Source organism: Anomaloglossus baeobatrachus, chromosome 5 (assembly GCF_048569485.1).
Source record: "Anomaloglossus baeobatrachus isolate aAnoBae1 chromosome 5, aAnoBae1.hap1, whole genome shotgun sequence".
In the NCBI taxonomy this organism is placed as follows: Eukaryota; Metazoa; Chordata; class Amphibia; order Anura; family Aromobatidae; genus Anomaloglossus; species Anomaloglossus baeobatrachus.
In genome coordinates, this window is record NC_134357.1 from 228,606,788 (window position 1) to 228,624,111 (window position 17,324).

Genomic DNA, 17,324 nt, shown 5'->3' on the forward strand with positions numbered 1-17,324 from the left:
GCATGTGAACGCTGGCGTGCTGATAGGCAGGATCCTGCTTGCTCTACTGAGCATGCCCAGAAGCCAGCCCCGTGATCAGCGTCTCTCTCTCCTACCTCTGTCTCTCTCCCCCTCCCTCTCCTGTCTCTCTCCCCCACCTGAGAGCTGCGGACACTCGTAACCAAGGTAAATATCGGGTAACCACTTATCTTATTTACCCGATGTTTACGTTGGTAACGTGTGCAGGGAGCCCGGCTCCTAGCAGCTGCAGACGCTTGTAACCAAAGTAAATATCGGGTATCCAAGCAAGTATACCCGATGTTTACCTTGGTTACGAGCCTCGCAGCTGTCAGAAGCCGGCTCCCAGTCTGGCACGTTTAGTTCCCATCACTCCCGATCACATGACTCCAATGCCCGCCCCTAAACATCCAGTGACAGGATCCTGCAAAGTAACACATGCGTTTGCATGCATTTTTTGCTGTAAAAGCAGGATCCGCTTTTGCAGCAAAAAACCGTTCAGGACGCATGTTAAAAAGATGTAGTGTGAAAGCAGCCTTATCCACAGCAAGGCCTCTGATATGAGGCATACATGTACAGTATGGTTTGGGGTTTTTAGCAGGCTATAACCTGTATTCCTATATTAATAGTTTAGATAGCTGAAATGTGGGGGCAGATTCCCTTTTAACCAGTTCTATCCTATTAATTTGGGCTTTCAGATTGCAATTTTGTCTATTAAATAAAAATAACTAAGTTTGTGTACACAAAGTTGAGTAGTAAAATATCAAGTCAGAGCATTGCACATTTCCCATTCAAAAGTGTTGCCTTTTAAAGGGAATTTGTCTCCAGGAATTTGCCACCTAATCTGAGAACGTCATAATGTAGGGGCAAATAACCTGATTCCAGTGTTCTCTTACTGGGCACCTGGCTGTAGTTTTGATGCAGTGTTTTATCAGTATGATAATAGTATGATAATAGTATCAAGCCAGCTTACGCCATAAAATGTTCATTCCTGTGGCTTGATGCCTGGGGATCTTGGCACAAAGACGGGTGGACACACACCGTAGCGAAGAGCAGAAAAGGACAGAAACTCGTCCAGCTTAATCCAGGGAATCCAGATAAAAACGCGTAGTCTGCTGCAGACCATGTTCTAAAGACACTGTCGTGTATTCACATGGCGGCTTGTTTTTACACTGAGAATAAAAGTTAAGTTTTACCTGAATCCGGATTCCCTGGATAATTAGGCTGGACAAGTTTCTTTCCTTTTCTGCTCTTTGAATGTTTTATCACCTGTAGAGCTGATTGAATTGGCTAAAAATCGGGACAGGTGGATCACTGCTCAATTAAAAAAAAAACAAAAAAAAAAAAACAAAACATTGGAAGGGATATGGGGGTAGTGTACTCACCCAGGCGATGTCATGGCGACAAAAACTTATTCCGGGTCACACTTTTCCCTTCCGGAGCGGACTATTCAATATTCATTGTTTTGCCCGCCCACTGGCGCATGTAATTGGTTGCAGTTAGACACGCCCCCACCCTGAGTGGCAGCATGTCAGCTGACTGCAACCAATCACAGGTGGCAGGACGGCCGGTGGGCGTGGAAAGCAGTGCAAGTGTCGGCGGGTCTGTATGGTGAGCGTGCATGTAGACAGAAACACATGCACGCTCCTGTCAGTGTGTGTGGCTGTGCCGGTGATGCGATGTCACACTCGTGCGGGTCCCTCGCAAGTGTGATTCTGGCCTAAGAGAAATCGCATGTGGTTTTTCTTTTATTGTTATTATTATTATTATTATTATTATTATTATTATATAAATACAGTACAGACCAAAAGTTTGGGGACACCTCCTCATGTCTCGAACTGTTAATAGGAGACTTTGTGCAGCAGGCCTTCATAGTAAAATAGCTGCTAGGAAACCACAGCTAAGGACAGGCAACAATCAGAAAAGACTTGTTTGGGCTAAAGAACACAAGCAATGGACATTAGACCAGTGGAAATCTGTACTTTGGTCTGATGAGTCCAAATTTGAGATCTTTGGATCCAACCATCGTGTCTTTGTAGAAAAGGTGAATGGATGGACTCTACATGGCTGGTTCCCACCGTGAAGCATGGAGGAGGAGGTGTGATGTGTGGGGGTGCTTTGCTGGTGACCCTGTTGGGGATTTATTCAAAATTGAAGGCATACAGAACCAGCATGGCTACCACAGCATCTTGCAGCGGCATGCTATTCCATCCGGTTTACGTTTAGTTGGCTGTGTAAGCGCTATTTGACTAAGAAGGAGAGGCAAAAGGGCCAACAAATGCTAAGCATCTCTGGGAACTCCTTCAAGACTGTTGGAAAACCATTTCCAGTGACTACTTGAAGCTCATGTGCAAAGTAGTAATGACAGCAAAAGGTGGCTACTTTGAAGAAACTAGATTATAAGACATATTTTCGGTTATTTCACACTTTAAGTATTTCATTCAACATATTTTAATTCATAGTTTTGATCTCTTCAATGTGAATCAATAATTTCAGAGTCCTGAAAAAAAAGAAAACTCTTTGAATGAGAAGGTGTGTCCAAACGTTTGGTCTGTACTGTACATAAATTAAAAAAAAAAAAACGACACACGGTCCCCCCTAATTGTCATCCCCAGCCAAGATAAAACCGACTGGGGACTGGTATTCTCAGCCTGCAGCCTCCCGGTATTGCCGCATCTATTAGATGTGACAATCCCGGTGCTATACCGACTCTTCTCGGTGCCCTGGTGCGGTGGCAATCTGGGTAATAAGGGGTTAATAACAGCACACAGCTGCTACTAAATCCTAGGTTGATTGCACAGGCATCTGAGATACCTGCATCATTAACTTGTACATGACAGTAAATAAGCACAAACAGAGAAAAAATCCTTTATTTAGAATAAAATACACAAACGCACCCTCCTTCACCACTTTATTAACCCCCAACACCCTGCAGGTACCACGTAATCCACATGAGGTCCCACAAGGACACATCCAGCTCTGCTATATCGCACAGCTAGCGACAATAGAGCACGACTGCTGGCTGTGAGTGTAGCCTATGACTGAGCCGTGATGAGCGATGACTGCAGGCAGATACTGTCACCGGCTGGGGGCGCGTCTGCCTGCAGCCAATTAGACAGGACGGCCGGTGGGCGGGTAAAACACTGAAAGCTGTGTGTATGCGATGAGCCTATTGCGCAGTACAGGAAGTGAATGCGTGATCTGGAAGCAGTGTACCGTCATGACACCGAGTCTCGGTAAGTATAAAACGCTGTTTTAATTCTGTTTGCTTTATTTTTTAATTGTTTTACCTAGTGCTGGATCCGCATCGTGCACTCGGAAATCTTTGAAACCACGCAATCCGGACTTTTACAGTCCGGATCCGCTGAGCCCTAATCAGCAGGAGACTTGTCACTAGAGGACTAGTAGACCTGCTGCCATGCAAAGCTGCAGCAAACAGCCCATTAAGAGACACATTGCTGGAATCAGGGACTCGGACACTACAGCTTGCTATTCGCAAATTATATACCAAAAACTGGTGAAAGATTCCTTTTACTATAGTTCACTGTTTATCTAGTACTGATAAGAGATCACAATTACATTAAACATGTATTGGAAATGTCCTCCCTCACGTATTGCCAGTTTTATGGCTATAACTTGACTTTAAAAGTGAAGGTTCAGACTGTGGTCAGCTTAGCAATGGACTGTAACCTACCCATTTGTCAGCCTTCATTATTACTTGTAGTTTTAGGTTAAAGAAACAAATGGCAATTCCACATTGAAATTAGACACACATTAGCTAGTGTAGTATTTCTGTTAGCTAAATATTGTTTGCTTAATCGTTATTTTAACTTTGCCCACAGAGCGACTGAGGAACATATTGTTCAGATCATGTGCATTAGAAAGGGAAAGCGCTTGGTGGGAAGGATTCTCCCTTTCTTCCCTTTGCAGCAGTGCACTTCATTGATTTCCACTGTAGCACACAGCTTGCCCTTCCTCATCAAGAAGGATGTTCAAGATCAGGTGTCAATTCTTTACTAGACATTTACAAATCTCCATTTTTTTGCATGTTTCAAGCTAATTTATTTTGTAACAACCAATGTCTCCCAGATTTTGCCATGCCTGTCTGTTCCCTGTGCCCAAGTGGTGAGCCAGCTGTCTGGATCAGGTGTCACGTCCCTACTGCAGTGTCTCTGTGGATCTGGTGTTACGTCTCCTCAACAGCAACTTACAGCTCTGCTCCAGAATAAGGTAAGGCTTTTCTGTAGAAGAAAAAAACATAAATGTATAAATGTGTTAAGTTCTTTTCTGAATGTTTAGTCCAATGGATCAACAATTGAGATCCGGATGGAAAGATTGGTTCTTCTGGGGCAGACTGGATCTCAGGAATGGTAGTTTCTCTTCATCCTTTACTGTCCCCCAGATTGAACTTCCACAATTATCTTTTTTTTTTTTAACCATGTTAACTATATAAGTGAACCCCTTATCACACTACATTTATGCAGGGAGTCTGACTTTGCCGGTGGATTTATCTGAATCCTGATTTTTGTAGTTTTAGAATAATTATGCAGTAAAACTATCTTGTGCTATATACAGCAATACCAAAGTATTGCATATATAGAAAAAAAAAATCACGATTTCTGAAGAACGCCAGCCACGGGCTGGCTTTTACAGGTGTACCGTCACAACTGGCACATGGTTCTTCAGCAGACCCTTGGTTGTTACGACAAGCCATTGGTGCCTCGCGATTATGCAACTGGAACGTCGATGGGTGGTTAAAGTGGCACGCCTTCCTGCCAACACAATGTAAATGCAATTGTCACAGATTTGATAGTAACATTTAACTGATTAGCAGGTGTACAACTGTTAGAGGCGGACGCATTTCTTCATATGTCCTTTTAGCAGTATTTTTTGTCATGTTTAAGCTACGAGTTTATCCCTTTCTTGTTTTTATTTTGAATCAATTTGATCATTTTTACATTGGGTGGTTGAAGTGTAGTACCGGGAAGGCAAGTTGTTGCACTTTTTAGATGATTTTTTTTGTTTTAGTATAGCAAATTCAGATGATTGTTTAGGGTTGTTGAATAAATTTAGGGAGATAATGTTTTTCTTTGTCACTCCATTGGGAGACCCAGACAATTGGGTGTATAGCTTCTGCCTCCGGAGGCCACACAAAGTATTACACTTTAAAAAGTGTAACCCCTCCCCTCTGCCTATACACGCTCCCGTGCATCACGGGCTCCTCAGTTTTATGCTTTGTGTTGAAGGAGGCACACATTCACTCAAGCTCCCATTTTAGTCAGCAGCAGCTGCTGATTGTATCGGATGGAAGAAAAGAGGGCCCCCACCAGGGCCCCCGGCATGCTCCCTTCTCACCCCACTAAGTCGGCGGTGCTGTTAAGGTTGAGGTACCCATTGCGGGTACAGAGGCTGGAGCCACATGCCGTTTTTCCTTCCCCATCCCTTAGAGGCTCTGGGAGAAGTGGGATCCTAACCGGTCACCATTCACTGGGACCGGGCTCCCTCCGCAGCCCCTGGGGGAATCTGCTGGACAGGAGACTGGGTATCATCAGGGACAGGCCCTGCATCAAAAAGGTACTCTGTGTCCCCTTGGGGACGGTGCATGGAGCGCCTGTGTCACAGACGCTGCAGCGGCTGCTGTTTTTTTGTGACGACCGGGACTACCGCGCCGACCGCGCCTGTTTGCCGGCCGCGTTATTAAATTTAGTCCCCGGCTTCATGCGGCCTAGTACCATAACTCCCGCCCCCGGGCCTGCCAGTCAGGGGTAAGGGCGGGACGGTCGACTGGACGTCGGCAGTGAGGGCTGGAGCATACTTAGGTGTCCTCCTCCCCCCTCACTGCTCACTGTGGGGCACCAGATTCCCGCACTTTATTAGTCACCGCCCACGGCTCCCTCCTCCCCTGAGAGCTCCGGCAGCCATTTTTACAATCACTTCTGCCGGTGGAGGATTTCAGAACGAGCTCTGCAGCTCTGGGAGGCCCAGGCAGGGAATCTGGTGGACACACAACCGCTTTGGTGCCCGGTGCTGGCCCCCCTAGGGTGCCGAAGTGTGTGTGTGTGTATACAAATATATATATATATATATATTTGTATACATTTTCTCTGTTCGGCCGCATTGTTTTGCTTTTGGCTATATACCCTCAGTGATCACTCTCAGAGGAGACAACAGCATGTCGTCCGCAAAGAGCAAGGGTGCCAAGACACAGGGTTACTTTGCAACCTGTACCTCTTGTGCGGCTATGTTACCTGCAGGTTCCACCTACCCTCACTGTGAGCAATGCTCGGCCCCTGTGGCACTCACTCAGCCGGAGCCTCGGGCACTGGTGGGACCCTCGGCTCAGGTAGAACCGCCGGCTTCCACTGTCCAGGTGGCAGGGACAGAGTTTGCAGTTTTGGCTGAAAAACTCTGAGTCGCTTTCACAATCCATGGCTCAGTCTATGGACAGATGGTCTGCTAAGATACTAGAAGCCTTGCAGTCCAGATCGGTACTTACACAGGCCCCGGGCACTGTGAGTTCATCGCCCCCAGGCCCCTCTCGGTCTGCGCAGCAGAGTGCTCCTGGGGTGACACCTAGGTCCCACGGGGAGGACTCCGACACGGACCGCAGTCCCAGACCGGCTAAGCGGGCTCGCTGGGAACCTTCCCCGACTTCATCACGCTGTTCGGGGTCTCAGCTTGAGGACTCTCTGGAGGATGAAGCGGAGGTCGCAGCTCAGGGCTCTGATCCTGACGTTGCTCTCAATCTTGATACACCTGAAGGGGACGCCATAGTAAATGACCTTATAGCGTCCATCAACCAGGTGCTAGATCTTTCTCCCCCAACTCCACCTATAGAGGAGTTGGCTTCGCAGCAGGAGAAACACCAGTTTAGGTTTCCCAAACGTACACGGAGTGCGTTTTTCGATCACTCTAACTTCAGAGATGCTGTCCAGAAGCACAGAGCATTTCCGGACAAGCGCTTTACTAAGCGCCTTAATGACACACGTTACCCCTTCCCCCCTGACGTAGTTAAGGGTTGGGCTCAGTGTCCCAAGGTGGATCCTCCAGTCTCTAGACTGGCGGCTAGATCCGTAGTATCAGTGGCAGATGGTTCATCGCTCAAGGATGCCGCTGACAGGCAGATAGAGCTCCTGATGAAATCCATCTATGAAGCCATAGGCGCGTCTTTTGCCCCGGCCTTTGCAGCCGTGTGGGCACTCCAAGCTGTCTCAGCTTGTCTGTCTGAGATTAATGCGGTCACACGTACCTCTGCTCCGCAAGTTGCGTCTTTGACTTCGCAGGCGTCGGTATTTTCATCCTACGCCATGAATGCCGTCCTGGACTCGGCGAGCCGTACAGCGGTAGCGTCCGCCAATTCGGTGGCAGTCCGCAGGGCCATGTGGCTACGCGAATGGAAGGCAGACTCTGCTTCCAAGAAGTTCTTAACCGGTTTGCCGTTTGTTTGGCGAGCGATTGGATGAAATTATTAAACAATCCAAGGGAAAGGACTCGTCCTTACCCCAGTCCAAACCAAACAGACCTCAGCAACGAAAAATTCAATCGAGGTTTCGGTCCTTTCGGCCCTCAGCCAGGTCCCAATCCTCCACGTCCAACAGGCCAGAGAAGGGCCAGAGGAACTCTTCTGCATGGCGGTCTAAGTCACGTCCTCCAAAGACCGCCGGAGGAACCGTCTCCAAGGCGGCCTCCTCATGACTTTCGGCCTCCCCAAACCGCATCCTCGGTCGGTGGCAGGCTCTCCCGCTTTTGCGACGCCTGGTGGCCACATGTCCAAGACCGATGGGTGAGAGACATTCTGTCTCACGGTTACAGGATAGAGCTCAGCTCTCGTCCTCCGACTCGTTTCTTCAGAACATCTCCGCCCCCCGAGCGAGCCGATGCACTTTTTCAGGCGGTGAACAGTCTGAAAGCAGAAGGAGTTGTGATCCCCGTTCCCCTTCAAGAACGTGGTCGCGGTTTTTACTCCAACTTGTTCGTGGTGCCAAAAAAGGGACGGATCATTCCGTCCCGTTCTGGACCTCAAACTGCTCAACAGACACGTGAGAACCAGACGGTTTCGGATGGAATCTCTCCGCTCTGTCATCGCTTCGATGTCCCAAGGAGACTTCCTAGCATCAATCGACATCAGGGATGCTTATCTCCATGTGCCGATTGCACCAGAGCATCAACGCTTCCTGCGTTTCGCCATCGGGGACGAACACCTTCAGTTTGTGGCACTGCCTTTCGGCCTGGCGACAGCCCCACGGGTCTTCACCAAGGTCATGGCATCCGTGGTGGCGGTCCTACACTCTCAGGGCCACTCGGTGATCCCTTACTTAGACGATCTCCTAGTCAAGGCACCCTCCCGGGTGGCATGTCAACACAGCCTGACCATTGCTCTGGAGACTCTCCAGAGGTTCGGGTGGATCATCAATTTCCCAAAGTCAAAATTGACACCGACCCAATCACTGACTTACCTCGGGATGGAGTTTTATACTCTCTCAGCGATAGTCAAGCTTCCGCTGGACAAACAGCGTTCGCTGCAGACAGGGGTGCACTCTCTTCTTCGGGCCCAGTCACACCCCTTGAGGCGCCTCATGCACTTCCTAGGGAAGATGGTGGCAGCAATGGAGGCAGTTCCCTTTGCGCAGTTTCATCTGCGTCCACTTCAATGGGACATTCTCCGCAAATGGGACAGGAGGTCGACGTCCCTAGACAGGAACGTCTCTCTTTCACTGGCAGCCAAAACCTCTCTTCAGTGGTGGCTTCTTCCCACTTCGTTGTCGAAGGGAAAATCCTTCCTGCCCCCATCCTGGGCTGTGGTCACGACGGACGCGAGTCTGTCAGGGTGGGGAGCGGTCTTTCTCCACCACAGGGCTCAGGGAACCTGGACTCCGACAGAGTCCTCCCTTCAGATCAATGTTCTGGAGATAAGAGCAGTGTATCTAGCCCTAAAGGCGTTCCATCGGTGGCTGGAGGGCAGGCAGATCCGCATACAGTCGGACAACGCCACGGCGGTCGCGTACATCAACCACCAGGGCGGCACACGCAGTCGTCAAGCCTTCCAAGAAGTTCGGCGGATTCTGCTGTGGGCGGAAGCCACAGCCTCCACCATCTCCGCAGTTCACATCCCGGGCGTAGAAAACTGGGAAGCAGACTTTCTCAGTCGCCAGGGCATGGACGCAGGGGAATGGTCTCTTCACCCGGACGTGTTTCAAGAGATCTGTTGCCGCTGGGGAACGCCGGACGTCGACCTCATGGCGTCTCGACACGACAACAAAGTCCCGGCATTCATGGCACGGTCTCAAGATCACAGAGCTCTGGCGGCGGACGCATTAGTTCAGGGCTTGGAGGATCTTCTTATCCTGGTGCTCTGATCAGGGTTTTACCCCCTGGCCGTTTGCCTTACCCACTTTTCTTTCTTTCCTTCAATCCGGAATGGACAAGTGTTTGTCTCTCGGCTCTCTCAAGGGACAAGTATCGGCGCTTTCCGTGTTTTTTCAAAAGCGTCTAGCCAGGCTTCCGCAGGTCCGCACGTTCCTGCAGGGAGTTTGCCACATAGTCCCACCTTACAAGTGTCCGCTGTAACCCTGGGATCTTAACAGGGTGCTAACGGCTCTTCAGAAACCACCTTTCGAGCCGCTGCGGGATGTCTCTCTATCACGTCTTTCGCAGAAGGTGGCCTTCCTAGTGGCAGTCACATCACTTCGGAGAGTGTCTGAGCTAGCAGCGCTGTCATGCAAAGCCCCCTTCCTGGTGTTTCACCAGGATAAGGTGGTTCTGCGTCCGGTCCCGGAATTTCTCCCTAAGGTGGTATCCCCTTTTCATCTCAATCAGGATATCTCCTTACCTTCTTTTTGCCCTCATCCAGTTCACCAATGTGAAAAGGATTTGCACTTGTTAGATCTCGTGAGAGCACTCCGGCTCTACGTGTCTCGCACGGCGCCCCTGCGCCGTTCTGATGCGCTCTTTGTCCTTGTCGCTGGCCAGCGTAAGGGGTCGCAGGCTTCCAAGTCAACCTTGGCTCGGTGGATCAAGGAACAGATTCTTGAAGCCTACCGTTCTTCTGGGCTTCCGATTCCTTCAGGGCTGAAAGCCCATTCTACCAGAGCCGTGGGTGCATCCTGGGCATTGCGGCACCGGGCTACGGCTCAGCAGGTGTCAGGCGGCTACCTGGTCTAGTCTGCACACTTTCACGAAACACTATCAGGTGCATGCCTATGCTTCGGCAGATGCCAGCCTAGGTAGGCGAGTCCTTCAGGCGGCGGTTGCCCACCTGTAAGAGGGGGCCGTTTTTCGGCTCTTTTTATCGAGGTATTCTTTCTTCGGCGCTCCATTGGGAGACCCAGACGATTGGGTGTATAGCACTGCCTCCGGAGGCCACACAAAGCATTACACTAAAAAGTGTAAGGCCCCTCCCCTTCTGGCTATACACCCCCAGTGGGATCACTGGCTCACCAGTTTTCTGCTTTGTGCGAAGGAGGCACACATCCATGCATAAGCTCCACTGTTTAGTCAGCCGTAGCTGCTGACTATATCGGATGGAAGAAAAGAGGGCCCATATAGGGCCCCCAGCATGCTCCCTTCTCACCCCACTTGCGGTTTGTAAGGTTGAGGTACCTATTGCTGGTACGGAGGCTGGAGCCCACATGCTGTTTTCCTTCCCCATCCCCCTGAGGGGCTCTGAGGAAGTGGGATCTTTCCGGCCACCAAGCCCTGAGGCCGGGCTCCATCCACAGACCCATAGAACCTGCTGGATGTGGAGCGGGAGTGCCGTTCAGGGACAAGGCCCTGCAACTTTCAGGTACTCTGTGTCCCCGTATGGCAGGCCACGCACACCCCAGGCTTGCTGGGTGTGCTAGTGCGCCGGGGACTGTAGCGCTGTGCGCTGGGCTTATAGTCCCTGCAGATTACTGGGGGACTTTACGTGTGGGGACCGCCGCGCCGACCGCCCCTGGAGCGGCGGCGCAGCTGCGACTTGTAGTGCGCCGGGGACGCGCCGACCGCGCTTTTACGGCGGCGGCGCTTCTAACTTTAGTCCCCGGCTTTTGCGGCCTAGCGCCGCTTCGTTCCCGCCCCCACCCTGTCACTCAGGGAAAGGGAGAGACGCTGTTCTATAGCAGCGCCGAGGGCTGGAGCCTTATTTGCATTCTCCAGCCCCCTTCACTAGACACAGTGGGCGCCGGGTTCCCGCTCTTGTCTCGGGCACGCCCTCGGCCCGCCCCTCTCCTCTGGACGCCGGCAGCCATTCCGGCACGCAGAGCGGGAAAACGGAGACAAGCGCTGAGCTACCAGCACAGGATTCCGGCGCCACACACCCGCTTTTGTGCGGGCGGTAAGCGGCAACTAAAGTGCTGACCCACTAATGCCGAAGTGTCCTGTTGTACTTTTGTACGGTCGCTCTTCAGGATGCAGACCTAGAAACAGCAGCAAAAGATCAGGGGTGCTAAAGCACAGACTCTATATGCTGCTTGTCTTGCATGTGCTGCAGTGTTGTGTGTCCTTTATGCTTGTATGCTTTACATTGCACTGTAAGGGCTATTCTTGGCTGTCTACCCGCCTAGATGGCTAGACAGCGGCAGCAAACAGCAATGGTGCTAAGGCACAAGCTTTCAATGCTGCTTGGATTGCATGTACTGCAGAGTTTATTTTCATGCTTGTACATTCACTGCATGTCGCTATTCTTGGCTAATGCTCCTTGATGACTAGACAACAGCAGCAGAAAAGCAAGAGTGCTAAGGCACAAGCTTTCAATGCTGCTTGGATTGCATGTGCTGCAGTGGTTATTTTCATGCTTGTATGCTATACATTCACTGTATGTCGCTTTTCTTGGCTAATGCTCCTGAATAACTAGACAACGGCAGCAGAAAAGCAAAGGTGCCAAGGCACAGGCTTTCTATGCTCCTTGTACTGCATGTGCTGAAGTGTTTATTGTACTTCATGCTTGTATGCTATACATTGCACTGTACGGTCGCTATTCTTGGCTAATGCTCCTAGATGGCTAGACAGCAACAGCAAAAAAAAAAAAAAAAAAAAAAAAAAAAAACAGCATGGGTGCCAAGGCACAGGCTTTCTATGCTGCTTGTACTGCATGCGATACTGTTCCAGGACCCCCAGTGTGTGCAATTACTCAACGGGGTCTCTGCTACAGGTGGCCAAAAGAACCACCTGTGATCCCTGTCCAGGGACAGGGACGGAGTTGCAGTTTCCGCTGATATATTGTCTGTGACTATGACTAACATCTTACAGACTTTGCAGTCCAGACAGACCTTGGGCAATGTTGATTCAATGCCCCTGGCCACCCTGATTTCGAAACAAATCATGGCTCCAGGAGGGTCCCATGCATCCCAGGGTGCAGGCTCTGACACGGACGACAGTCCCAGACGGCCTAAGCGAGCTCCCTAAGAACGGCCCTCGACTTCATCACAGTACTCTCTGTATGATGATGCAGACGTAGCTGTTCAGGACTCTGATCCTGAGACCGCTCTCAATCCGGATACACCGGATGGTGACGCTATAGTGAATAATCTTATAGCGTCCATCAATGGAAGGTTGGGTATTTCTCCCTCAACTCCTCCAGTGGAGGGGTCAGCTTCACAGCAGAAGAAATCCCTATTTCGGTATCTCAAGCGTATATTGAGTACTTTTCTGGTCACTCTGACTCCAGAGAAGCAGTCCAGGACCACCACGCTTATCCCGATAAGCGTTTCTCCAACCGTATTGAGGATACGCGTTGTCTCTTCCCCCCTGACGTGCTCAAGCGCTCCAAGGGTGGATCCCCCGATCTCCAGGCTTGCGGCTAGATCTATAGTTGCAGTGGAAGATGGGACTTCACTTAAAGATGCCATTGACAGACAGATAGCCCTCTGGTTGCAATCTGTCTATGAAGCTATCGGCGGGTCGGTTGCCCCGGCATTCGCAGCCATAGATGCACTCCAAGCTATTTCAGCTAGTATTGCGCAGAGGGACGCGGTCACATGTACATCTTGGCCGCAGTAGCGTCCTTCACCTCGCAATGTCGGCATTGCGACTCAAGCTGTTTATGCTGTCCTGGACTCTACGAGCCGTACGTCAGTGGCGTCCGCCAACTCCGTGTTGTTACGCTCCTAGTGTTAAGGGATTGGAGCAGATGCTGCTTCCACAAAAGTGCTTAACCAGATTGCCTTTATCTGGTGACAGACTGTTTCGTGAGCGGTTGGATTAAATCATTCAACTGTCCAAGGGTACGGATTCTTCCTTACCCCAGCTATCAAACAAGACCCATCAGGAGAAGGGACAGTCGAGGTTTCGGTCCTTCCCAGGCTCGGGCACGTCCCAATTGCCCTCGTCCAACAGGACTCAAAAGGCTCAGAGGGGGCGCAGGTTCCTGGCGGGCTCAATCACGCCCGGAGAAGGCAGCCGGAGGAACCGCTACCAAGGCGGTTTCCTCATGACTTTCAGCCCTCTCTCTCCGCGTCCGCGGTCGGTGGCAGACTCCCCCGCTTTAGCGACATTTAACTGCCACAGGTCAATGGCCGGTGGGTGAGAGACAGTTTGTCGCAAAAACTTCCTCACCGGCCGAGCCGAGGCTCTTCTGCAGGCAGTAGGAGTCGTATTCCCGGTTCCTCCTCAGGAACGAGAGACACTTTTTACTCCGATCTGGTCGGGGTGACAAAATAGGACGACTCCTTCCGTTCCGTTCTGGACCTTAAACTGCTCAACAAGCACGTGAAAACCAGGCGGTTCCGGATGGAATCCCTCCGCTCCGTCATTGCCTCAATGTCTCAAGGAGATTTCCTAGCATCAATAGACATCAGGATGCTTATCTCCACGTGCCGATTGCTCCAGAGCACCGGCGTTTTGCTACGATTCGTTATTGAAGACGAGCATCTTCGGTTCGTAGCCCTACCCTTCGGTCTGGCGACAGCCCCACGGGTTTTCACCAAGTTCATGGCAGCAGTGGGACCACTCCCGCACTCTCAGGGTCACCCTGTGATCCCTTACTTAGACCATCTACTTGTCAAGGCACTCTTTTAAAAGGCATGCCAACACAGCCTGAACATGGCGCTGGAGACTTCCCAGAGTTTCGGGTGGGTCCTCAACTTTTCAAAGTTAAACCCAATCGCTGGCATATCTTAGCTTGGGGTTTCACACTCTCTCAGCGATGGTGAAGCTTCCACTGGACAAACAGCGGTCACTAGACGGGGGGTGCAGTCTCTCCTTCAAGGACACACCTCATCCAGAGGCAGTCCCTTTCACGCAGTTTCATCTGCGTCCACTTCAATAGAACATTCTTCGCTAATGGGAGGGGAAGTCGATGTCCCTACACAGGAACGTCCCCCTTTCTCAGACGATCAAGGACTCTCTTCAGAGGAGTCCACTCTTCAGATCAATTGTCTGGAGCTCTGGGCAGTGTATATTGCCCTGCAAGACTTCCTGCAGTGGCTGGAAGGCAAACAGATCCGAATTCAGTCGGACAATCCACAGCGGTGGCATACATCAACCACCAGGGCGGACTACGCAGTCGGCGAGCCTCCCAGGAAGTCCGCCGGATTCTGCTAGGGGTGGAAGACAGACCATACACCATATCCGCAGTTCACATCCCGGGCGTAGAAAACTGGGAAGCAGACTTCCTCAGTCACCAGGGCGTGGACGCAGGAGAATGGTCTCTGCACCCGGACGGGTTTCACGAATCGGCACAACAGCAAGGTCCCGGTTTTCATGACGATCAAAGAGCTCTGGCGACAGGCATCTCACGGTCGGTCAACCGTGGGCACTACCAGACCGTCCAGACTTACTGTCCCAAGGGCCGTTTTTCCATCGGAATTCTGCGGCCCTGAACCTGACTGTGTGGCCATTGAGTCCTGGATCCTAGCGTCTTCAGGATTATCCCAAGGGGTCGTGGCCACCATGAGACAGGCTAGGGAGTCCACTTCTGCTAAGATCTACCACAGAACGTGGAAGATTTTCTTATCCTGGTGCTCTGCACAAGGAGTATCTCCCTGGCCATTCGCGTTACCTGTCTTTCTTTCCTTCCTGCAATCTGGGTTGGAAAACGGCTTGTCGGTCGGCTCCCTTAAAGGGCAAGTCTCGGCACTATCCGTGTTTTTTCAGAAGCGTCTAGCACGACTTTCTCAGGTGCGCACGTTCCTGCAGGGGGTTTGTCATATCGTACCTCCGTACAGGCGGCCGTTAGATCCATGGGATCTAAACAAGGTCCTTGTTGCTCTCCAGAAGCCGCCCTTCGAGCCTCTGAGGGATGTGTCACTTTCTCGACTCACAGAAAGTGGCCTTTCTGGTAGCGGTCACGTCTCTTCGGAGAGTGTCTGAACTAGCAGCGCTGTCATCCAAAGCTCCTTTCCTGGTGTTCCACCAGGACAAGGTAGTGCTGCGCCCCATTCAGGAGTTTCTCCCTAAGGTGGTATCCTCTTTTCATCTTAATCAGGATATCTCCTTGCCTTCCTTTTATCCGCATGCAGTTCATCGGTATGAAAAGGATTTACATTTGTTGGATCTGGTGAGAGCACTCAGAATCTACATTTCCCGCACGGCGCCCCTGCGCCGCTCGGAGGCACTCTTTGTCCTTGTCGCTGGTAAGCGCAAAGGGTCGCAGGCTTCCAAAGCCACCCTGGCTCGATGGATCAAAGAACCAATTCTTGAAGCCTACCGTTCTGCTGGGCTTCCGGTTCCATCAGGGCTGAAGGCCCATTCTACCAGAGCCGTGGGTGCGTCCTGGGCATTACGACACCAGGCTACGGCTCAACAGGTGTGCCAGGCAGCTACCTGGTCGAGTCTGCACACTTTCACCAAACATTATCAGGTGCATACCTATGCTTCGGCGGACGCCAGCCTAGGTAGAAGAGTCCTGCAGGCGGCAGTTGCCTCCCCGTAGGGGAGGGCTGTCTTTGCAGCTCTAACATGAGGTATTTCTTTACCCACCCAGGGACAGCTTTTGGACGTCCCAATCGTCTGGGTCTCCCAATGGAGCGCCGAAGAAGAAGGGAATTTTGTTACTTACCGTAAATTCCTTTTCTTCTAGCTCCTATTGGGAGACCCAGCACCCGCCCTGTTGTCCTTCGGGATTTTTGGTTGTTTTTCGGGTACACATGTTGTTCATGTTGAATGGTTTTCAGTTCTCCGATGTTACTTCGGAGTGAATTTGTTTAAACCAGTTCTTGGCTTTCCTCCTTCTTGCTTTTGCACTAAAACTGGTGAGCCAGTGATCCCACTGGGGGTGTATAGCCAGAAGGGGAGGGGCCTTACACTTTTTAGTGTAATGCTTTGTGTGGCCTCCGGAGGCAGTGCTATACACCCAATCGTCTGGGTCTCCCAATAGGAGCTAGAAGAAAAGGAATTTACGGTAAGTAACAAAATTCCCTTCTTTATCCACCCAGGGACTGCTTTTGGACGTCCCAATTGTCTGGGTCTCCCAATGGAGCGATAAAGAAGAAGGGAATTTTGTTTACTTACCGTAAATTCCTTTTCTTCTAGCTCCTATTGGGAGACCCAGCACCCGCCCCTGTTCCCTTCGGGCTGTTGTTCTTTTGTGTACACATGTTGTTCATGTTGAATTGTTCTTTGGTTCATGGTTTAAGTTCTCCGAACATCCTTCGGATTGAATTTACCTTAGACCAATTTATAAGTTTCCTCCTTCCTGCCTTTGCACCAAAACTGAGGAGCCCATGATGCACGGGAGGGTGTATAGGCAGAGGGGAGGGGTTACACTTTTTAAAGTGTAATACTTTGTGTGGCCTCCGGAGGCAGAAGCTATACACCCAATTGTCTGGGTCTCCCAATAGGAGCTAGAAGAAAAGGAATTTACTGTAAGTAAACAAAATTCCCTTCTTCTTTGGGGTTTCCTTTAGCCGTGAAAAATGACGTTGCCCCGTCATTGTATGGAATTTCTTGGGATTACCTTTGTTTCTGAGAAAATGGAGTGTAGGTTACCCCAGGATAAGTTGGAATTCAAGTTATTATCTATGATTGGCAGGAAAAAAACTAAGTCGAGGAAGCTGCAATCGTTATTAGGTCTGTTAAAATTTTAGTTTGGGTATTTTTCCAATGGGAAGAGTCTTTACTAGAAGATTATATGAAGCAACTAGGACTAACTTTACCAGGTGCTCATATTCGTCTGACGCAACAGTTAACCCCTTAATGACCTGGCTGCCGCGAGCAGCTGGGGGGATCTGCGCACGTCAGCTGGTTTGTACAGCTGACGTGTGCCTAGCAGACACGAGCAGATCCACAATCTGCCTGTACCTGTTAACCCCTTAAATGGCACTGTCAAAATGTGACAGCACCATTATAAACACTGTCACGGTTAAAGTTTACTCACCGCCCAACACCAGAAGTCATGTGGCGTGATCATG

General features: G+C 50.6%; 1 protein-coding gene across 1 annotated transcript in view; it reads left to right on the top strand.

Annotated features, from left to right (window-relative positions):
* The window catches only part of PATL1 (PAT1 homolog 1, processing body mRNA decay factor), a 230,223-nt gene that overhangs the window by 167,913 nt on the left and 44,986 nt on the right, over positions 1-17,324 (top strand). The window contains exons 15-16 of the mRNA XM_075349144.1: positions 3,840-3,999; positions 4,087-4,227. Of these exons, the coding sequence (XP_075205259.1) occupies positions 3,840-3,999; positions 4,087-4,227 (301 nt within the window). The remainder of the gene's footprint in view (positions 1-3,839; positions 4,000-4,086; positions 4,228-17,324) is intronic.